This window comes from Spermophilus citellus (assembly GCF_964194105.1).
Source record: "Spermophilus citellus genome assembly, chromosome: X".
Classification (NCBI taxonomy): Eukaryota; Metazoa; Chordata; class Mammalia; order Rodentia; family Sciuridae; genus Spermophilus; species Spermophilus citellus.
Window position 1 is genome coordinate 125,454,486 of NC_138190.1, and position 24,453 is coordinate 125,478,938.

A 24,453-nucleotide genomic window follows, 5' to 3' on the forward strand; every position below is an offset into this window, starting at 1 on the left:
AGACCCGATTTTTAAAGGGGGACTCCAAACTGCTTGCCCCACACACCGTCCCTTTTCAGCCTGAAGAAGCCAGAAAGATCTTCTTTGCCCCCCTTCCTTACAGCAGTAAGGAGTTCCCAAATTAGAGGGGGGAATGAAGCCATATTTAAAGTTAGGTAGTCAGTGTAGTTAGGTAAATCGGGTCTAATACCGAGTGAAATCTAAAATGGAGGCCATGCTGGGAATGACTCAGGGAAAACACAGGACAACTCATGGAATGTTAATGAAGTCCCAAAAAGGCCCTAGGCCAAAGTCCACCTCAAAGAAGTGTTAATGAACAGCCCCCAGCAAACTTAAAGATAGCCCATCACAAAGAAGTGTCCCACCCCTCGGGCCTTCCAACCTACATTCCATCCCCAAAACTATAAGAAGGGGAAACAACTGCACTTCCACGGATTCCACCTCTTGGGTCCCCTTCTTCCTCCGGGAGAAGTCTTTTCTGCTGTCCTTTAATAAACTTCTAATTTCTACTCTGAAAAAAAAAAGAAAGAAAGAAATGTAAGGTTCAGTATAAAAATATTTTCATGGAAATGTTTTCAAATAATCAAAAATAAGAGTAATATTGATTATCAAGAAACTTCAATTATGTATAAAGTAATATTTAATGTTTGCCAAATATTATTATAGCAATTCTCAATAAAATGCTAGAAAATCATATCTTACAAGTAGATTTTATGTCAGACGATTCAACATTAAACTAAGCAAGAAGACCTTCTCCTGGACTTGAGCTTTAGAGCATTCTCTTCTGACACTCCTCCATACATTCTCCTCTCTGCTCTGTACAATAAGTGGAAAATAAAGAAAATATTCTGTTGGAGATATCTTCAAGTCTCCATATTCTGGCAGAGAAATCTGAGAAGCTTAAGAACTCTAAATTCAAACCAGACCTTAAAAAGCAGCATAAAATGTATAATTGTTAAGGTAGGAAGAATCCAAATTATATTTAATAGTCTTTTAAACTTGGTTTACAAATATAAAATATTTAGAAATATAGTACGTTGGATGAATTTATACTTCTTCTACCATAGGCTTCTTCTACAAGATACACCTGATCCAAAGAATAATATCAGAAGCATATGAAACTCATATCATTAAAGAGTACTATAGAAGTGTTAGAAGAAGAATCTCTGAAAATCCTATCTTCCTTAAAAGCAATGAAAATACTGGCAAAAAAAAGGTCACATCAAATCAACATTTTCAGAATTAACCAAAGACTTGCAACACCATAAGAAACCCTTATTTGAGAAAAATGGCTGGATCTAAGGAAGAACAGTACACTTTGCAACATTTTAACACTCCCTATTCATAGCTTCCTTTTTCCAACTCTTTAGTATCATTGAAGACCAATAGCCTTGAAATCATGGTAACCCTAAAAATCCTCAGCCTTGTAGTTACTATAGGTGTAAATAATGGGTTTCGGACTACCAAAAGCTCCATCTCCTGAAAATTGTCATTAACTGCCTCTGACGGAACCATGTAAATCCCTACTTGGAGAGCTTGTCTTCTGTATTAACCTAGAGATTATTCAGTGTGAACAGTTTTTCCCACTTGACATTTGTCATCAACAATCAGAGACATCTGTTTAACACCATAACTTCCTAAGCTGGCAAAAGGTGGGTAAACAAAAATTGACCCCACCACCACCACCAAAAAAAAAAAAAAAAAAAAAAAAAAAAAAAAAAAAAAAAACTTCAAATAAAAGATGAAGAAGAATATATCCAAAGTGGACTTTGAAGGATACAAAAAGGTAGAAGAATGCTTGAATGAATAAATGATGACCAAAAATTCCTCAACTTTGATGAAAACATTAATCTATATATCCAAGAAGCTCAACAAACTCAAAGTGGGATAAACCCAGAAAATTCAAATAGAATATCCTTTAAAAAGCCAATGAGAAGCTTATCAAATGTAAGAAATACTTAGTCATGTTAACGTTAACAGCTGATTTCTGATCAGAAACTGTGGTGACCAAAAGATTGTGGGATGACATTCAAAGCTCAAAAAGAAAAAGACTGCCAACCATAATTTTATCTCTACAAAAAGTATCCTTGAAAATGATGAAGAAACTAATATATTTCCAGATAAACAAAAGCACATAATTTATCAGTAGTCAACGTATTCTAAAAGAAATAATAATAAAATGATTCATTCAGGCTGAAATACACACACACACACACACACACACACACACATAAATACAATGGAAAATAAAGAAAATATTCTGTTGGAGATCAGACATCTTCAAGACTCCATATTCTGGCAGAAAATATGACTTTATGACTTTTGCCAGTGAATACACAGATCTGGAGACTATCAAGCTAAGTGAAATAAGCCAATCCCCACCCCCAACAAAAAAAATGGAAGGTTGAATGTTCTCTTTGATATGCAGATGCTAACACACAATGAGGGGGGATAGAAGTTCATTGGATTAGACAAAAGGGAACAAAGGGAAGGGAGGTGGTTGGAAATAGGAAAAACAGTAGAATGAATTAGACATAACTTTCCTATGTTCACATATGAATATACGACCAGTGAAATTCCACATCATGTACAACCACAAGAATGAGATTCTAATTACAATAGATTATATTCCATGTATGTATAATATATCAAAATAGACTCTACTGTCATGTACATCTAAAAAGAATAAAAATCAGTAAAGATAACAATATGGATGAATATAAAATATAATGTAAATGTGTCTGCTCCTTGTAATGCTTGTGGTATCCACTAAAAATAGTAATAGAACTGATAAACAACTTCATAATGGTTCCAGGCTACAAGATCAACACAGGAATCAATATACAAAGTCAACCATGTTACTCTACACTAGGAATAAAAAACTAGAAATTACAATTTGGAAAACTGTTACACTATAAAATCAAAATACTTAGGAATACATTTAATAAGAGAGGTGAAAATGTTGTACACTAAAATCTACAAAACATTATTAAAATAAGGCATAAATGGAAAAACATCTTATGTTCATAGGTCAGAAAATTAAATATAATTAAGATACCAATCATCCTCAAACTGATTGATAATCCAACATGAGCTTAAGCAAAACCAAGCTAGTTCATTTTTAGTATTGAAAAACTGACAACAAAATTAATATGGAAGTTCAAGGACACTGTGTAGCCAAAATAATTTTAATAAAAAAGAATAAAATTGGTTGATTCACATTTCTGGTTTTGAATTTTACTACAAAGTAACAGTAATCTTGACAGTGTAGTATTGATATAAGGATAGCCGTGCAGATAAATGGAACAGAATTAAAAGTCTAGGAAAAAATTCATATATTAAAGTCAATCATTTTCAACAATGATTCCAAGACAATTCAATGGGAATAGACTAGTCTTTTCAGCAAATGATTCTAACACAACTAGATATCCATATTCAAAAGAATGAAGTATTCCCCTACCAAATAACATACACAAACATTAACTGAAAATAAATTCAATACCTAAATGTAACACTAAAAGCTATAAAGTTGAGAAAATATTAATCTTCATTACACTAGATTAGAGAATGGTTTCTTAGGTACAAAACCAAAAGTAGAAGTAAAACACAAATAAAACCAGACAAGTTTGACTTCTTCAAAACTAAATATTTTGTGCTTCAAAGAACATCATCAAGAAAGTGAAAAAACCTACAAGATTGGAGAAAATATTTTTAAATCATATATCTTATAAAATCTTATACCTAGAATATATAAAGTACCTTTACAACTCAATAAAAATACAAAAACACAATTATAAAAAGAAATGACCTAAATAGTTATTCTTCCAAAGAAAATACACAAATAGCCAATAAGCACAAAAATATGCTCAATTGGCCATAAAACATAAAACAATAATATTTAATATAAAATGATAACCTATAGCAAGTGTTAGAAAGGATGTGGAGTATTCACTACAGGTACTCATAAATTGCTGGTAACATATTTTAGAAAACAATATGGCATTTCCTCAAAGTATTAAACATACAATTCTACTATGAGGCATATATAAAAGATAATTTAAAAATGTTCACAAAAAAAAAATGTACATAAATATTCACAGCAGTATTTTATTCATAATGGCCAAGAAATGGAAATAATACAAATCTTCATCAACTAGGTAGTTAGACAAAGAAATATACACTGTAATTCTGAGGATTAAAAAGCTATGAAATATTGATTAGTGATACCACATGGATAAACCTTTAAAACATTATATCAAGTGAAAGAAGTAAGACACAATAAAGAACATAATGGATGATACCATTTATATAAAATTTCCATAAAAAGAAAATCCACAAAGACAGAAAACAGTTTAATAGTTACCAAGAGCTTGGAAGGAGGAGAGAATGGGTCAAACTACTGATGAATATGGAATTTCTTTTTAGTAACTGAAGTATTCAGGATTTAGATAGTTGCACAAATCTTAAAACATAGAAAAAGTCACTTAATTTTATTCTTTAATGGGTAGATTTTATGTTATGTGAAATAGTTTATAGTGTGGTACATCATAAAGCTGTGATTTTAAAAACTCAGAGTATTCTCAAGAATAGCCAAAAGGCATTTAATAAAGATTGCACCAATTCATGATCAAAAATGTCCAAGTAATTTGAAAATAGAAGGGAGCTTCCTTAATTTCAAGATTTTTTCATCAAAAATGAATGGTAAATATTATATTAAATGTTCAAACAGTAAAGTAATTCCCATCAAAGAAAGGATGATTTTCAATGCATTTTTTGTTCATATTGTTCTAAAAGTCCTAGCTAAAACAGTAGGACAAGGAAAATGGTGAGGTTAAAATATTGAAAATGAAATTTATATTATCATCTTTTGCTGACTATGAACCCACATAACAGAAAAGCACAAGTGACAAAATAACTACACATGCCATTGTGGTGTTCAGAAATAAATCATCCAAAATTTAAAATATTTTAAATTCAAATAAAATATGTAATGGAAAACAGATGATAAAATGTGATGTAACATAATTCACACACATTTTCAACTCAGAGGGAAAATTGAACAATCTTTATGCAGGATAAATATGCAGAAACATTGAAAGTTTATCAGAAGACACAAGAGAATATCTAAATAATTTAAGAGATAAACTTTATTCTTAAATGGGATATGAAGCAAAAGAACTCTCATACCTATTGATAGGAAATCTAAATTAATGTAACTTATTTGGAAAACTGAAAGTATATATTCAATATGAACATATGCACTTTTTAAAAATCACTTAGCAATTCCACTCCTAGGTGCATACCCAAAAGAAACAAAACACATTTATAAGATCATTCATAGATGTATGGGTTTTAATAAGCAAAGTTATCAACAGTGCAAATGTCCATTAATATTAGAATGCAGAATTATGGACACTACAGTGATGAAAATTCAATTATGAAACACTATAATTAAATCTTATATACATATTATTGAATGAAAGAAATCAAACCCAAAAGAATACATACTATATGATCCCACTTATATGAAACCAAAAAACAAGGAAAATTAATAATTTTAAAATCAGTATGATATTTATTTTAAGGAAGAAGGAATGAATAGTTATCAAGATGAATACATACATAGGGCTTCCAGAGTGTTGGTGATGTTATATGTATTGTACAAGTGGGCAGTAGTATCCTGATGTTTTCACTCTGTAAAATTTCATTGCACTATATTTTTATGACTTATTCTTTTTAAATTTTTTTTTCTAATTTGTAATTTATGACAACAGAATGCATTTCAATTCATATTATACATATAGAGTACAATTTTTCATATCTTTGGTTGTACACAATGTACAGCCACACCATTCATGTCTCCACCATCTTTTCTATCCCCATATCCCTCCCTTCCCCTCCCTCTCCTTTGCCTACCTAGAGTTTGTCTATTCCTCCCATGCTCCCTGCCCCCCATCCCCATTATGAATCAGCATCCTTATATCAGAGAAAACATTTGGCATTTGCTTTTTTCAGATTGGCTTACTTCACTTAGAATTATATTCTCCAACTCCATCCATTTACCTGGAAATGCCATGATTTTATTCTCTTTTAATGTTGAGTAATATTCCATTGTGTATATATACCACATTTTCTTTATCCATTCATCTACTGAAGGGTATCTAATTTGGCTTCATAGTTTAGCTATTGTGAATTGTGCTGCTATAAACATTGATGTGGCTGTGTCCCTATAGTATGCTGTCCTTTGTGTATAGACCAAGGAGTGGGATAGTTGTGTCAAATGGTGGCTCCATTCCCAGTGTTCCAAGGAATCTCCATACTGTTTTCCATATTGGCTGCACCAATTTTCAGTCCCACCAGCAATGGATGAGTGTGCCTTTTTCCCCATATCCTTGCCAACACTTATCATTGTTTATATTCTTAATAGCTGCCATTATTACTGGAGTGAGATGAAATCTTAGAGTGGTTTTGATTTGCATTTTTTCTAATTGCTAGAGATGATGAACATTTTTTCATATATTTGTTGATTGATTATATATCCTCTTCTGAGAAGTGTCTGTTCAGTTTCTTGGACCATTTATTGATTGAGCTATTTGGTTTTCTGATATTTAGCTTTTTGAGTTCTTTAGTGTTCTATCTGATGTGAGAGTGGTAAAAATTTGCTCCCAAGCTGTAGGCTCTCTATTCACCTCATAGATTGTTACTTTTGCTAAGAAGAAGTATTTTAGTTTGAATCCATCCCATTTATTGATTATTGATTTTAATTCTTGCACTATAGGAGTCTTATTAAGGAAATTGGGACCTAATCCAACATGATGAAGACTTGGGCCTACTTTTTCTTCTATGAGGCACAGGGTCATAGTCTTCCTAGCACCATTTGTTGAAGAAGCTATCTTTTCTCCAACGTATATTTTTGGTGCCTTTGTCTAATATAAGATAACTGTAATTATGTGGGTTTGTCTCTGTGTCCTCTATTTTGTACCATTGGTCTACAAAACAATATTAATTTTGCCTATCCAAGAACAAGGGAGATCTTTCCATCTTCTAAGGTCTTCTTTCTTTCTTTAGCGTTCTGTAGTTTTCATTATATAGATCTTTCACACTTTCGTCGATTCCCATGTATTTTTTCCCCTAGGCTATTATAAATGGGGTAGTTTTTTCCTTATTTTTCTTTCAGAGGATTTGTCACTGATATACAGAAATAACTTTGATTTATGGGTGTTGATTTTATGTCCTGCTACTTTGCTGAATTATTAGTTCTAGAAATTTTCTGGTGGACTTCTTTGGGTCTTCTAGATATAGAATCACATTGTCAGCATATTGTGCTAATTTGAGTTCTTCTTTTCCTATCAGTATCCCTTTAATTTCTTTCACCTACCTAATTCTCTGGCTAGTGTTTCAAGAGCTGTGCTAAATAGAAGTGGTGAAAGAGGGCATCCCTGTCTTGTTCCAGTTTTTAGAGGGAATGCTTTCAATTATTCTCCATTTAGAATGATGTTGGCCTGGGGCTAGGCATAGATAGGTTTTACAATGTTGAGATATGTTCCTGTTATCCCTAATTTTTCTAGTGTTTTGAACATGAAGGGGTGCTGTATTTTGTCAAATGCTTTTTCTGCATCTATTGAGATGATCATATGATTCTTATCTTTAAGTCTATTGATGTGATGAATTACATTTATTGATTTCCATATGTTAAACCAACCTTGCATCCCTAGGATAAACCCCACATAATCATGGCACATCATCTTTTTATATGTTCTTGTATTCAATTTGCCAGAATTTTTTGAGAATTTTTGCATCTAAGTTTATTAGAGATATTGGTCTGAAGTTTTCTTTCTTTGATGTGCCTTTGCCTGGTTTTGGAATCAGGGTAATATTCACCTCAGAGAATAAGTTTGGAAGTGAAAGGAAAGTGAGGAACTGGGAGGTGGGCAAGCAAGAAATGAAAGACGGAGACCAGGCAGAGATACACATAAGCGTTTATTTGTCAGAGCTGACAAATAAAGGCACATCTCTCCATAGATGGAGAGAAGCAAAACAGGCTTGGGATTTGGGGCTTTTATGGGGCAGGGTCAGAGATTAGAGCTGGGCAGGCCCTAATGCAGGTGGTTAGGGTTGGGTTGGTATGAAGGAGTGGTGAGCCTTTCTCTGAAATGCCCTTGGGCAAGAAAGTGAAATTTGTCTTAAAAATGGCTGCTGTCACTTAAGAGGGCCATCCAGATGCTAAGCAAAGACCTTACATTTCTCCCTTTTTAAAATTGGGCCCCCTAAGGGTCAGAGGCATAAATCAATCTTCTGTAGCATCTTCATGCTGGGAAGGGGTGGCATCTGGATCCTTGTTTGGGGCACAGAGTGTCTTTGAGGCAATGGTAATGGTCATGTAACCGAAGCTGGTTCATGGTTTGGTTAGAGATCCTTTGAATCTGATCTTGAATAAATCTAATGACGCAGGGGGGTGGGGTGCCAACATTTGCAAAAGGCCTATGACAAGGAGATAGGTCAGGAAAGGAAGTGCCCACTGGGGAAGGGGGTTACTTAGCTGCCATCCTTCAGTTCCAATGGCAGTGGGAAGTTTTGAGGCCTGAAGGAGATTGGAGGTAAAGGAGGCATTAGTAATTGAAGTTCCCTTGGTGGTAAGGAATCCACGCTCCTTCCAAATAGCAGAGTGGGAGAGAAGTATGTGGAAAGCATATTTAGAGTCAGTGTAGACATTGAAGGAGCCTCCCTTTGCCAAAGTGAAGGTTCTGATGAGGGCAACAAGTTCAGCCTGCTGATTGGATGTATTATTGGTAAGGGGAGCCACTTCCACAACCTAGGTTAAAGAGACTATAGCAGGTTTGCTATAGTCTCTTTAGCCTGGAGCAAGGGGTCTTCCTGTATGTGGGAGGAATATGGAAGAAGCTCCTCCAGAGTTTTAATGAGTGAATGGGTAAGAGAAGAAGTGGAAGAGTCCTGAGGAACAGGGAAGATACTAGCAAGATTTAAAGGGGAGCATGTGTGGAAAGTAAGACTGGGATCTTCCACCAGGGAAACCTGTAGAGATAAAAGGCAACAGGGGTGTAAGGAATGTAAGCCCTTGTAGATGAGGAGTTCCTTTAAGTGATGGGGAGCCAGGATGGTGAGTGGAGCCCCAAAAATGAGGGTTTTTTTTTGACTCATTAATGATTAGAGAGGCTGCGGCCAACGTTCATAGACAAGGGGCCCATCATTGAACAGTAGGGTCAAGACTCTTCAATAGATAATATGACCCTTAAAGCAAATCCCTTGTTTTCAGCCACATAAAGGTGAAATGGGTGTGTGAGATCAGGGAGATAGAGAAAGTTTTAAAGTCATTCTTCTGTGTTGTAGCCAAGGGAAAAGTTAAATTGACACTTTTTTCTCCCCCTCCCCCCAGGTAGCTTATCAAGCCTGATGAGTCTGTCCTTTGTATTTCTTTTTTTTAATATTTATATTTTAGGTGTAGATGGACACAACACAATGCCTTTTGTTTTTATGTGGTGCTGAGGATCAATCCCAGCCCCCTGTCCTTTGTATTTCAATGTTAGCTTCATAATGTAGGAGGGTCTTGGTCCCTTGTTTATCTAGAAGTAGGGTCTCTGGAGGAATCCAGAGCTTTAATGGCAAGTAGAAGCTGGGCAGTGGAGCAAGAGCAACAAAGGGAAGCCTTAGAGTGGAGAAAGGAGAAAGCCTGCACATAAATGATTCTCTTCTATTTTCCTGAGTGCTTGCAAAAGTTATGAAGATTGGAAGGTTGAATTGGTTGATGGGACTTTAGATCAGGAGCCAAATGGAGTGGGGCTGAGTGGGCAAAAAGGCAGCCGAGGAGTGAGTCAGATGAGATTTGGGAGTTCCCCAAGGTGTGTTGGAGGAGCCTGGGGCTGAGAGAAGGGACTCATCTGCTACTTCCCTAGTCTTGGGCTTTGCCTGTAGAGAGTCTTGGTTGCCTGGCCAGGGCTTTTGTGAGCTCTGCTGAGGAGCTGAGAACCAAGATCCAAGAGTGAACTCGCTAAGGGGAAGGGATTGGGAATTCTCCATGGTGAGTTGGAGTGAACTCACCAAGGGGAAGAGGAGGAAGGGAAGGGAAGGCAAGTCACTTACCCAACTGAGGCCGAGTGTAGATGAAGAAGAAGAATGCAAGGTGAATAGAAGAAGGTGTATGGTAATTATCCTGGACCCTCAGGCCAGGATCCCAAAGCAGCGCAAATCCCTGAGGGGATAATGTGATCAAGGCTGCTCTTCAAAAAAAAGATGGACAGCAACAGCAAGGAGGGAGAGCAGGTATTGTGATTGGGCCAGAAAATGGAGGGGTTTTTTGAGAGAGATGTGAATGGGCTTATGGTGTGAGGTGATAGAAGGACTTGAAATATCCCAGACAGTAGAGTCAACCTAGGAAGGGGGATGGTTCTAAGGGTGAGGATCAGGGGAGTGGCAGGCAAGTCTGGATGAAAGTATATATGAGGCAAGAAGGAAAGCATAGCCCCCAACTTTGTGAGGATGTCCTTTCCCATAAGGGGAAGAGAGCACTGTGGAATGATCAAAAGGGAGTGGGTAAAACTTAGAGAGCCAAAAGAACAAACGAGGCTAGGTGTAAGAGTTGGTAGTAGGCCCCCATAATTCCTTGAGGACTGAATATGTAGCCCCTGGGTCTAGGAGGAAGGAGACAGGCCTACATGAAATAGGCAGAGTTACCCTGGGTTCCCAAGGAGTGATGGTAGTGGCCAGGTGATGGGGACCTGGGCCTCGACAGTCCTCTGCAGCCAGTCCTAAGAGTTGGAAAGAGAAACCAGAAGGACTGGATGGCCAAGGGCCACTATGGGCTCTGGGACATTCAACAGCCCAGTGTTCCTCCTGATTGCATTTAGGACAAGAGCCCAAAGGCTTGCGAGGCTTGGGACATGTACAAGCCCAGTGACCCATCTGACCACATTTAAAACAGGGTCCAGGTGGTCCTGAGGGACCCTTCCACAGGCCAGTGGAACCAGGGACAGATGCTGAGGCTGGACAGGTAGCTTGAGCAAGTATCTGATATTTCTGCTTCCAGGCCTTCTCATCTCTTCTGTTATATACCTTAAGACTACTCCCAGAACCTCAGCTTGGGGAGTTAGGGGGCCCCCCTCTAGAGGCACCTTAGTTTGGCCTTAACATTGGGGAAACTCTAGGAGAAGAAATAGGTCATTAGTTGCCTCCCATCTGGAGTCTCAGGGTCCAGATTAATATATTCTAATAAAGCCTTGGTCAGGCAATCTAAAAATGCTGAAGTGTTTTCATTTTTATCTTGGATGACTTCCTGGAGCTTTTCATAATTGATAGCCTTATGGACTTCCTTTCTAAGTCCTGCCATGAGGCAAAGTAATGAATTGGTTTCTATTAGTTACTCCTCCAGGCAAATTATAATCCCAATTGGGGTCTCAATCAGGGATTGCTTCAGTGCCAATCCGATGGGCAAGGGAGGTCTGATATACCTCATCAGCATAATTTCTAGCTTGCTCCCAAACTCTCCTGTGCTCCTCAGGCAGGAGGGTGTTAGACAAGATCATATGGACACCATGAAAGGTCAAATCACATTACTGGGTCAGATATTGAAACTCTTTGATATATGTGGTGGGACTTGAAGTACAGGACCCAAGCCACTTTTCTATCTATGAAAGATCTGACAAAGAGAAAGGCAAATGAACCCGGATTACACCATCTACTCCAGCCACCTCACATAGAGGACACAGATATATGGGTTGGGCAGTGGCAGCCCGTGAGCATGCAACAGGAGGAGAGAATGGTGGTCCACACAGGAGAGTGACCAGAGTTCCTGCACGTGGGATCAGCAACCAGGATTCCTGCTCAGGTGTATGGCCAGGAGTCCTGCACCAGTGCTGATGCCACTGGTCCTGCTTGGGCACCCAGGAGCCCTGCACGGGCACTGTGGCTGTGATTCTTGTGCGGTAGCAGCTGTGCGGGATCCTCTATTACTCCCAGAGAAACACTATTTCCACTACTAGAATCCCAGGTCACAGAGTGACACAGAATGCCCTCTAGCCTGTCATATTGTATCCTCTCATGACATTTTTTCTTTATGTATGTATACTAGACTGTAACAAATGATTATCATTTTTAAAATTTGTTTTAGTTGTAGTTGGACATAATACCTTTACTTTATTTATTTATTTTTATGTGGTGCTGAAGATCAAACCCAGGGCCTCACTCATGCTAGGCAAGCGCTCTACCACTGAGCCACAACCCCAGCTCACAAATGACTATTTTAGAAATTGCTGTTGGAATGGTTATCTAAGGGGAAAAGAGGAAACACAAGAGAAGGAACAAGGACAGAAGTTACATTTCTCCTAAATATGCCTTACTTTTTAGAATGAGGAGTCTGGATCTCTAATTTTTACATAATTATGAAATTATACTTTATAAAGTAATCACTATCAAACAAAAGAAAATTCAAATAAATGAACCTTCTTATAGAATTGGTACTATAAGAACCCAGAGAGGAGGTATTTCTAGTGTTTTAAAATGCAGTAATTTACTCTGCATTCTTATTGGGATATATCTTAAAGACAGAAGTACTTTTTAAAATATTAAGCCATTTTCACTAGCCTTATCAGTGGTGATAGCTTTACTAAGATATCACCATTCACAACCTGTATGTATCTAGACAACAAATATCAGTAGCTGCTGACATTAGAAATAGAGATATCATATGCCTCATTTTGGAAGTACATGACCCCACTGGTGAGGTGTTCTTATTCTTATCAGAATAAGAATTCTTAGATCAAATCTTAACTGTACCTCTAAATACAAATGCACACAAATAAAGAGCAGAATAATATATTAAGTGATTCTACTAGGATGTAATTGGCAAAATCCAAAATGGGAAACTCTATAGATTCAATTAGAGAAAGAGACAGACACAGAGTCACTGAAACAGACTGAGAGAAGCAAAGCCTATGGGAGTGGGACCTAAAGATTAAATGAGACTTAAGATACATATCAATCAACTGCAATACATAGACTTTCTTTTGATAGTGAGAGTTTATATCAAATAGGGCTCTGCACTCATTTATAACTGTTAGTGGATCCATATTTTTTGTTTCCCTTAAATTGGTCATTTTATTTGCATACAAGTTATTCACTATGAAATAATATGGATGTATGAAACTTAGGAACCAAAGAGAGACAAAGTGAAATATATAATTTATTAATTTCACTTTTAGAGACTGCAACAATGGTTTGATAACATCATTTAAAGAGTTCTATGTGTGGGCTGGGGCTGTAGCTCAGTGGTAGAGCATTTGCCTCACACGTATGAGACCCTGGGTTCGATCCTCAGCACCACATAAAAAATAAAGAAATAAAAAGAAAGAAAGATTTTTTTTAAAAAGAGTTCTATGTGAAGTTCAATCCCTTTAGATCTCAGGAGTACCATGTTTGCTTCTGGATGCCACATTTTTTTATTTAATTTTGGGGGGTTTGGTTTTTTTTAATTTTTTTATTGGTTGTTCAAAACATTACATAGTTCTTGATATATCATATTTCACACTTTGATTCAAGTGGGTTATGAACTCCCATTTTTACCCCATATACAGATTGCAGAATCACATCAGTTACACTTCCACTGATTTACATATTGACATACTCATGTCTGTTGTATTCTGCTGCCTTTCCTATCCTCTACTATCCCCCCTCCCCTCCCCTCCCCTCTTCTCTCTCTACCCCCTCTACTGTAATTCATTTCTCCCCCTTGTATTATTTTTCCCTTTCCCCTCACTTCCTCTTGTATATAATTTTGTATAACCCTGAGGGTCTCCTTCCATTTCCAAGCAATTTCCCTTCTCTCTCCCACATTTTAAAAGTAGTTCAGCAACTGTGGGATAGCCAGAGAAGAATGATCACAACTGTGAGCTGAACTAGAAAAATCTCTCGACTGAAAAGGAGTTAAAAGTATTAGAAATGTTTAACTGGACAAGAAAAATCTTTATGTACATGCAAACAACCTCTAATATCTGAAAGGTTTGACAGTTGATGGATAGATGTACAATATATCACTCAGGTAAGACAATAATGGGTCAAAGTTGCAAGATAGTAGGTTCTGTCCCTACTATGGAGAACTTTCTAACCATCAGAGCTACCCAGTAGCTCTACTGTCCTAAAAGATTAAAAAGTTGTCCACGGATGTGGGCAAAGAGATAAGACAACATCACATCCCATGTCTTTCTCAGCCCTAAGCTTTAAGTTGTTCAACAAAGTGCTGCTTAAAAACAAAGTGGAAGTTTCCTTAGCTTAAAAAAGTTTTCCTTAACCAGACAGGTGCCTGTTTATTCAATAAACACAAACAGAGGAGAGATTTTCAGGGGGGTGGGAATCAATACTTTTAAAGATAAAACCCATCAATGTTACTTGTGTCAAGTGCCTAGAGTAAATTAAGTTTACAACTTCAGCAGACTGTCATGTGAAAGTGTGGCAGCGACTAACAAATTGAATTACCATAGCACTATATCACTCACAAAAGTATTATTGATAGTGACAGAGGGATATTGAATTTAAATTATTCATTTTTTATTGATTGAACAGCACGTCTTAACTAGAAAACAAGAAAGAAAAAGCTGAGGTGTTAGACTTGGATTTTACCTCCCATGGAGAATGATCCCAAAAAAGAATGTGTGTATATGAAGTTGAGCCCTACAAAAAATATCAACTGACTAGAGTTATGTCTGAGTTCCCTTCCAGCCCTAGGGCCCAGTGTTTCAATGCCCCCTTTTCCTTGAACTCCCTCTTTTTTTAAAAAAAAATATTTTTTTAGTAGTAGTTGAACACAATACTTTTATTTTATTGATTTATTTTTATGTGGTGCTGAGGACTGAACCCAAGGCCTCGCACATGCAAGGCAAGCACTCTACCACTGAGCTACAGCCCCAGTCCCTCCCTGAACTCCCTCTGTACCCTGTTTTCCAGGTAACTTCCTGGCTTATTTCACTCCTTACTTCAAAACTGTATTGAATGCAATTTCTGTGCAAGGCACTGTGCTGGACATCACAGATAAACAGATGACTATGACTTTCTGTCAAGGAAGACACAACCTAATGGATGGGAAAAGATATATAAAGAAAAGTACTACTACAATAAAGTGTAGAATATCCACGTCCCCAACTCAAAATTCCTTGTCCTAATTCTGTTGTCTTCATATCTAAGATTATTAGCCTTAAGAGAATCACAGAACCCATCTATAATCCTATGTAAATACTTACTCTCTCTCTAGAAAAGAAAAATATATAAGCATATATAAATAAATACCCTAAGGTATTCATGATTGTTAAGTAGTTAATATTTTTCTATTGGAGGATATTTACATTGTTGAGGGGGGGATTTCTGGAATCTAAATACACTAAGGCAAAAGAATTAAGTGACAGTGGGAATTTGCAAATTTCTGAAAGGCCAGAATGGGTGAGAAGGACATTATTCTCCCCCGCATATTATCCCACAGAGGTGACTTAAATTAAGAGATGTACTATGCCTGAATAAGTCTTATTCATCAAAATGTCTTTCAACCAAGTTTTCTATTGGACTTCCAGATATCTGTCACCTCCAAATCTTTGCTTGTTTCATTTTTTAATTAAACAGATATAGGAACATTATTCCATGCCCCTCAGAAAAACAACAACACAATTTAGATCCATGAATTTTACAGTCACTCTAGATGCTGTATCTTAATTGTTTCAGTGACTTGTTTTAATTAAAACATGTATAGTTCTTAGTAGAGTTTGAAAATTAGGCAGCTACCATTGGGACTCAGGCAAAAACTTTTCTCTGTAGCAGAGAAGGAACAAGTAGCCCCAGAGAAACAGTAACCATTTGACTAGCTAAACCCACTATCCCTTTTTAGCTCAAAGCCTTGCTACTCAAAGTGTGGTTGACAGACCCATAGTATCAGCGTTGCCTAGGAATTTGTAAGAAATGCCAAACCCCAACCCAATTCCAGGCCCACTAAACCAGACTATTCCTATGCATATTAGAGTTTGAGAAGCACTGTCTTAAAGGACAGTTATCTACTTTGTAGCAGTAATGACTAAACTACCAGGCCTAAGGCACTTGCATAGCAGAGCACATGGATTTAAAAATTAAGGTACTCCCACTGGTGAAGTTTCAGCATCTAGCTGAGTGTTTGGAAACTAAGAAATCACAGTAAGTATTTGTTCATTGATCCATTTAAAAAGGATATGTTGAAAGCTATATGTGAAGCACTATGCAAGGCATTTCACATACCTTATTGAGAAAGCCCTCATGGAGCTTAAAGTCTGGTGTAATGTTTCTTAAAGCAGTACCTCTACATCAAAATTATATGGGTAGACTTATATTTTTAAACAGGAAATTCCTGGCACTCATTCCAGAACAGCTGAATAAGAATCAGAGTGGATACAGCCTAAGAAGTCAGCATTTAGGTGGTTCTTATGCATACTGAAGTTACAGAATCACTGACTTCATAGATTAGACTAACAAATAAAATTATTCATCAAAAATATTTATTGAGCCCTACTATACAATAGGCACTCTTTTAGGCAGTAGAGATATTGCATTGAGCCAAATCCCTTGCTCTCATGGAGTGTACATACTAAGTAGAGGAGGTAGACACAAATAGACACATGGCAACTAGGGATGAGTGCTATGAAGAAAACTGAAGGCCATGAAAGTGCTAGTTAGTAATAGAAGTGCTATTCCACATAGGATGATCCCCAAATTTCTCTCTATAAAAGTAAAAATTGAACCAAGATGTGAAAAAAGAGAATAAGCAAACACATATCTGGGGAAGACTTTCCCAGGCAGAAGGAATAAGACAGGCAAAGATCCTTTGGAAAGAGTATGTTTGACAGGTTAAAAAATAGATAAGAGTTCAGTTAGCAGGAAAGTGATTGGAGAAAAGTCAGCGAGGTAGAAGTTGAGCTTCTCCAGTCCAAAAAATCCAAAATCTGCAATTCTCCCAGAGTTTTTCAGATTTTTGCTCAAACAGTAAAATCTATGTAACATATTCCAAAATCCAAGAAACTAAATCTAAATCACTTCTACTCCCAAGCATTTTGGATAAGGGATACTCAAACTATGATACAGATGTGGGAGCATGAAAACATCATTCTAAAGACTTTGAATTTTACATTGTGGGAAATAGAGTTTTAGTCAGAGAAGCAATATATATATATATATATATATATATATATATATATATATATATATATATATATATATTTTAAGAGAGAGACAAAGAGAGAGAGAGAGAGAGAGAATTTTAATATTTATTTTTAGTTTTTGGCGGACACAACATCTTTGTTGGTATGTGCTGCTGAGGATCGAACCCGGCCCGCACGCATGTCAGGCGAGCACGCTACCACTTGAGCCACATCCCCAGCCCTATATTTTTTTTGTATATTATGATATGGGGTCTCACTATGTTATACAGGCTGGTCTTGAACTTGCAATCTTCCTACCTCAGTCCCCAGAGTAGCTGGGATTACAGGTTTATGCCACCACACCCTGTGATTTTATTTAAATGGTTTACTCTGTGTGCTATAGACTGTAGGGTACAGCTAGGGCACTGTAAAATAGAGGCCCAATCTTATGGTACCTTAAATAACAAAAGAGTTTGTTTCTTACTAATATCCCTGCTGTAAACAGTTCTTTAGAGAAGATATATTCTTCTTGGTGATTCACAGACCCAAATTATTTCCAAACTGTTGTTCTAACTATCACCTAGGGTCTTTGTAGTAGTCTTCAAGGTCAAAGCCAGATTGTCAAGATATCCAGTTTCCAGCAGGCAGAAAAAGTAGGGTATAGAGGAAGCAAGCACAATGTCAGAAGTCCCTGACTCAAATGGTACATGCTCACATTCTGCTGATAAGAACATAGTCACAGGGCTACATCTATCTCCGAGCAAGGTTGGGGTGTTTAGTCTAGCCAAAAAAAAAAAAAAATGTGTTTTGAGTATAGTTCTTTGGCTATAGGAGGATCAAATGGGTTTTGATGGACAACCAGCAACATCTGCTACAGAGAGCTACAGCAAAAGAAGATAGATACTATAGTCATCCAAATGAGAGATGATGGTGGCAAGGACCAAGGTGGTGGGAGTGGTCATGGGAAGGAGTGGCCTGCTTCTACATATGCTATATTTTGAAGAATTTGCTGATAGACTGGATATGGATATGAAACTCTAGAAGATTATTCCAAGAGTTTTGACCTGAATAACTTGAATAAAGGAGTTCAGTGAATTATTGGATGAAAAATGTTCCATCTCTGCCAGGCATTTCTATCTACCCCCATTTTCCTAAACATCTTAGTTTTCCTACATCTTAGTCTGAATAAGACTCAACTTCTTTCTTGAATGTCTGATTTTAAATTTCATTAACACTGTTTTCAATGTATGTGATCTTAAGCAAATAATTTTATTTCACTAGTTCTTAGTTCCGTTCTACAAAATAGATAAAATACCAGCACTTACCTCATGAAGTTACTGTGAGCATTACATAAGATAAAGTATAGCAAGTTCCTAAGACAGTGCCAAGACAAACAGAAAATACTCAAAAAATAGCTTAGGAGACAAGGATTCCATATGCCTTTGTAAACTATAAAACACAGTTCTTGGCACATTGGAAGTACTCAATAAATGGCATTTATTATTGTTAAAAAGAGGAGGCTATAATTGCCAAAGACAAATTTAGTGACTTTCCAACTATCTCAGAGAATACACTGAGAAAATATTCCTCTTTCACCACACAAAAACTGTATGAATGTATTCTATAGAATCATTGGACTGTTTGATATATTTATCTTAGACCTCTAGATTATAAGCATCAGCCATAGTTTCTCAATACCTCTAGTGAAAAGACCCTGACATTCTCCCTTTACTAGTGTTTGAGAAGACTATAAATGATCTTCATTCATACCATAATGTTGCTGCAGTTTCATTAGCCACACATGATGCCTGCATGTTCTGGAGGAACAAAGCATCCATCAGAAACTAAATTCAGACAAGTTTACATGAGTGATTACCTGTGCTTATCAGGATAAAGATATTTGCACAGGCCGAACAGAGCAGGAAGACCTGTGAGAGACACTAATTTCCTTGGTCCTCAGTGTCACTTATTCAAATTCAAGCAACATATCCCATTTCTCTGCTTATACCAAAAGGACTTAAAATCAGCATACTATAGTGATGCAACCACATCAATGTTCATAGCAGTTCAATTCACAATAGCTAAGCTATGGAACCAACTTAGATGCCCATCAACAGATGAATGGATAAAGAAAATCAATCAATCACTCTCTCTCTCTTCCTCCCTCCCTCCCTCCCCCTCCCTCCCTCCCCCCCCTCTCTCTCACACACACACACACACACACACACACACACTAGAATATTACTTGGCCATAAAAAAGAATGACTCTATGATATTTGCCAATAAATGGATGGATCTGGAGAATATCATAGTAAGTGAAATAAGCCAATCCCAAAAAAACAAAGGTCGAATTTTCTCTGCTGTGTGGATGCTAACACCCAACAATGTGGTGGGAGGATAATATAAGTTCAGTGGAGTAGATAAAGGGGAATGTATGAGGGAAAGGGAGTGGGGATATGAAAAAGAAAGATAGTGGAATGATTCTGACATAACTTACCTACATTCATATATAAATATACCACAGTGAATCTCAATATTGCGTACATTCACAAGAATGGGGGTCCTAATTAGAAAAAGATATATTCCACATTGCTGGTGGGACTGCAAATTGGTGCAGCCAATTTGGAAAGCAGTATGGAGACTCCTTGGAAATCTGGGAATGGAACCACCATTTGACCCAGCTATTCCTGTCCTCGAACTATACCCAAAGGACTTAAAAACAGCATACTATAAAGACACAGTCACATCAATGTTTATAGCAGCACAATTCACAATAGCTAAACTGTAGAGCCAACCTAGATGTCCTTCAGTGAATGAATGGATAAAAAAAATGTGGCATATATACAAAATGGAATTTTACTCAGCATCAAAAAGAACAAAATCATGGCATTTGCAGGTAAATGGATGGCACTGGAGAAGATAGTGCTAACAAACAAGAAGCCAATCCCAAAAAAACAAATGCCAAATGCTTTCTCTGATATAAGGAGGCTGACTCATAGTGGGGTAGGGAGAGGGAGCATTGGATGATTAGATTAATTCTAGATAGGACAGAGGGGTGGGAGGGAAAGGGAGGGGGCAGGGGATTAGCAAGGATGGTGGAATGTGATGGACATCATTACACAAAATACATGTATGAAGACATGAACTGGGTGTCAATACACTTTATATACAAACAGAGATGAAAAATTGTGGTATATATGTGTTTTAAGAATTATAACGCAAAAAAACAAAGTTCACGAATAAAGGCATGAATCGGCGTGAACATACTTTATCTACATAGATATGAAAAATTGGGCTCTATATGTGTAATAAGAATTGTAATGCATTCCACTGCTATTGTCTATTGAAAAAATAAAATCAATAAAAGATAAAAAACAATAAGATATATTCCATGTTTATATAAATATGTCAAAATAGGTACTCAACCCAAAATGGGCTCTGTGAATCCTTAGCCTACTCCCCAAATTTGGAAGGCTTCTAAACTTGAGTTCATCAGTTTGTTTCATTTTTCCAAGCCAAGACTGGAAGCTACATCATACATGAACACATCATAAAGATAATAGTTGCTTCATACCTGTTGACCAGCTTGATCTTCTGCTTGATTTGGTACTTATCTCCTGCTTGATTTGGGTTAGAACCCCAAATTTACACATTCTATCTGATAAACTGTGCAAAATTACTTTAACTTATTTTGAGCCTCACTTTCCTCAATGATGAAATTATAATAATAATGGTGCCCACTTCACAGGGCTATTATAGGGAATGAAGTAATGTTTGAAGAACACCAAGCATATATTAATCATCCAATAATGGATGATGGTGTAATGGAGACAGTAGTGATTACAATGGTAGCAATCATTGTAATTACAGTTTCCAGACCATTGTCTTGCCACTTCCCTTCAAAACACATATTTTATTTCTCCTCAGGGCCCTATCTGCTTATTGAATTACCTTTTGACCTGGTAATTGACCACCCCCAAATGATTAATAACTGATTAATATATGTTTTAATTAATATATGTAAGATAATTAATACATGTATTTTAACAAGATGCTTGAAATACTTGTCACAAAAAAAATAAAAACAAAAGGAATAACCCCCAAAGAAAAAGATTGGAGATTAGTTTCATTTTGGCTACTCCACATTCTATAAGCAGACTATTCTATTTGGTGTAGAGCCAGATCTGACTGGTTGTGTTTGGCTCCAAGTATAAAAAGAAAGAGGAAAGGATGCGTTTTGCCAGGTATTCCAGAAAATGATTTATCAGCCAAGGCATTTGAACATGTTAGTTTGAGAAAAATAAAAGAACAGAAACAAGCCTTTGTCTTCTCATCCTCCCCCAGTTCCCTGACTCCCTGAAACCTAGCCCTCCACCCCTCAACACAAGTACACAAATAAAGCAAGTATCTCTGGACACCAGGTAAGCTTCATAAATGATCATAATATTATGTCACAGTGGGGCCAAGGGTAAATGCTGTGTTGTGTTGTAGTCAAACATGTTTGATAAGAAATAATGCATGAAAAAGGGAGCACAGGTGTTGTCAAAAATATGCAAAAATACCTCTGTGTTTCTCAGAATTGAGCACAAAACAAAAGCAGTCAGAATCCTTTCTTCCTGAGAATATTGGATTTGCCATGGCTATTTCTGAACACCCTGATGGCCCATAAGAAGCGATAATGTCTTTTTGATATGAGTTGATCTTTTCTACGGAAGCAGAAGATCCTGACTAGGTTATCTGGCTACAGTAGATTTTTACATTTCAAACGCTCATAAAGATTTTTGAAAAAAGGGTTATATCATATGTTCATCCCAATGAAATCAACAGTGCAGAATGCCATCCTAGTCCTCAATTTATAATTTTTCCTAGAAGTGTTTGTCACACTTGGTAACTTCTAAAGAATTTGAATTATCTTGGCTGTGAGGTAGCACAAGCCTTCCAAACAAGAAGTGATTTTACTCAAGAAAAATGGGCATTACCATGGATCCTGTCTAGTATTAGAAAGCTCACTTGTCCATGTAAAAGGGATATTTTAATTTCCCATCTGTCTTGCTCTCTTTTTCTTAAATATCTGTCAGTTTAGATTTTAAGGTGTTATTCATTGGAATTTTCACAAGTTCAAACATATGATTAATTGGATCAAGAATAGAGAAAAAGAGAAAAAAAACTAGAATTAGCAGGCTAAAATAACAAGAAGAGACTCTCTGAGTAGGTCTGGAGCACATGGCTATAGACCTCAGAGTTTAAAACTGAAACACAGTATTTTTAATCTGGTAGTCTACTGAGGTTGCCACTGAGCCAAGAGTGTGGTTTATATGATCAAACAATTGGCTTTTAAATGCATAAGGCCAAAATTAACCTCTTGGTAGGAAATTTCTGCAATTTTAAGTTCAGAGTCATGGACTCCAGATAGTTGGGTAGACTAGTATCCTTGGCAAGGCTAAAACCAAGATATCTTCCATTTGTCATCTTTACTCTAGATAATATTGAATTTCTGCCATAATCTATACCAATTGTGAGTACTTGATATGGACAATATAATTTTATCTAGGATCACTTCCCTAAGGCCTATGAATTATCCTGTTTATTAGCTATCTGTTTCTAAATGCCAAATCATCCCAAAATTTAGTGGCTTAAAATGAAAATATTTTTTATCTTAAAGTCACTATGGGTTAGGAATCTGGTATAGCTCATCAGGATCCTGTCTCAGGATCCTTCACAAGCTGAAATCAAGGTGTCAGCCAGGACTATAGTCATTTCAACTTGGGGTGGTTTTGCTTCCAAACTAACATGGCTATTGGCAGACTCATTCCTTCCTGGCAAGTTCCTTGTCATATAGTCTTCTCTGTAGGGAACCTCACAACACAGCACTTAGTAGTTAGCTCCATTAGCACAAGAAATCAAGAAGAGTCAGAGAAGGGAAGCATGCTATTTGCATGGATATAAGTCACAGTCTTTTTTATTGGTTCTTTTTAGTTATATGTAACAATAGATTCATTTTGACATAATTATAAAAGCATGGAATATAATTTGTTCTAATTCAATCCCTGGTACTTCCCTTTTCTCTCCCCTCCTTACTCCCTATTCCCTTCCCTCTACTCTACTGATCTTTCAGAAGCCACAGTCTTTATTTTATTTATTTATTTTTATGTGGTGCAGAGGATTGAACCCAGGGACTCGCACATGCTAGGCAAGCATTCTACCATTGAGCCACAGCCCCCAGCCCTAGAAGCCACAATGTTTAGTAAAATAATTTTTTAAGGAATACTCCATCATTTCAGACATATTCTATTTTTAAAAAGGTCCATCCCACACCTAGAAGAAGGGATTCCACAAGTGGTGAATTCGAGTAGGCAAAAATCAATGTGAGCCATGACATAATTATCACCACATATTTGTTTCATTTGGAACATGTGGGGTTGGTGATATGATTATCTTGTAGGTTCTATTAATTCTTTGAAGTATATGAAATATCAGAGACTTAACACTGAACTAACACAAACTCTGAGATTCTGAAGGAACCACATCCATTCCAGTAGAGACAAACACTGTAAAATTGCTAAAGAATCCCAACTGTACACGGGCTTGGCAAAGCTTTCTCATTAAAATGGAGCATAGCAAGAAGATAGTAGGGATATATTTTGGTCTTTAGTTTCTTTGAAATTTCATTCTCAAGGGAAATGAAACTTCATTTTAAACTTTAATTTCTTTTGAACTTTCATTTCTCTGGACTTTAACTGAAAAGCAAAATGGAATTTAATATTTGAACTCTAAGTTCCTCCTGAAAATGTGATACTGGAAGAGTTTTTTTTTTTCAAACAAGTAGCATCTTATTGCTGTATACTGTTGTTGTAGCATCTTAATGTTGTCCACTGATCTCACTGCATACCTTCTGACAGGTTAATTATGACAGTACAATTGGACATCATATGAAAAGAAAAACAGTTAATGGATTTCTATCCTTCATCAAGGCATGGTCTAAATATTAATTTAATTAATATAGTCTTTAGGCATATTTAAAAGCCTCTGGGTACACCTCCATGTACACTGCCCATCATCAGTGCCAGTGACTAATGTTGAGGGGGTCGCCTTCTGAAAAAAGGGAGGAGAGATCTCAGAAACTACTGACCACCTCCCTTCATGGAGAAGGATCAATGATTACATTCATTGGGTTAACAGAAAAATAAATTGTAGGGCATGTTGTAACATGTGGGGAATGTTGCATCAGAAAAGAGGAAAACCTAACTTGCTGACTGCTACCCGCTTCCCAGTCCTGGGGCCACATGTGGCTAAGATAGCG

At 36.8% G+C, this 24,453-nt stretch overlaps 1 protein-coding gene across 1 annotated transcript in view; it reads right to left on the reverse strand.

Moving 5' to 3' along the window:
* Positions 1-409: 409 nt before the first annotated feature.
* Positions 410-24,453, reverse strand: part of SMARCA1 (SNF2 related chromatin remodeling ATPase 1) — a 305,341-nt gene continuing 281,297 nt past the window's right edge. The window contains exon 24 of the mRNA XM_081277859.1: positions 410-511. Coding sequence (XP_081133985.1) covers positions 500-511 — 12 coding nt within the window. The 3' untranslated portion in view covers positions 410-499. The remainder of the gene's footprint in view (positions 512-24,453) is intronic.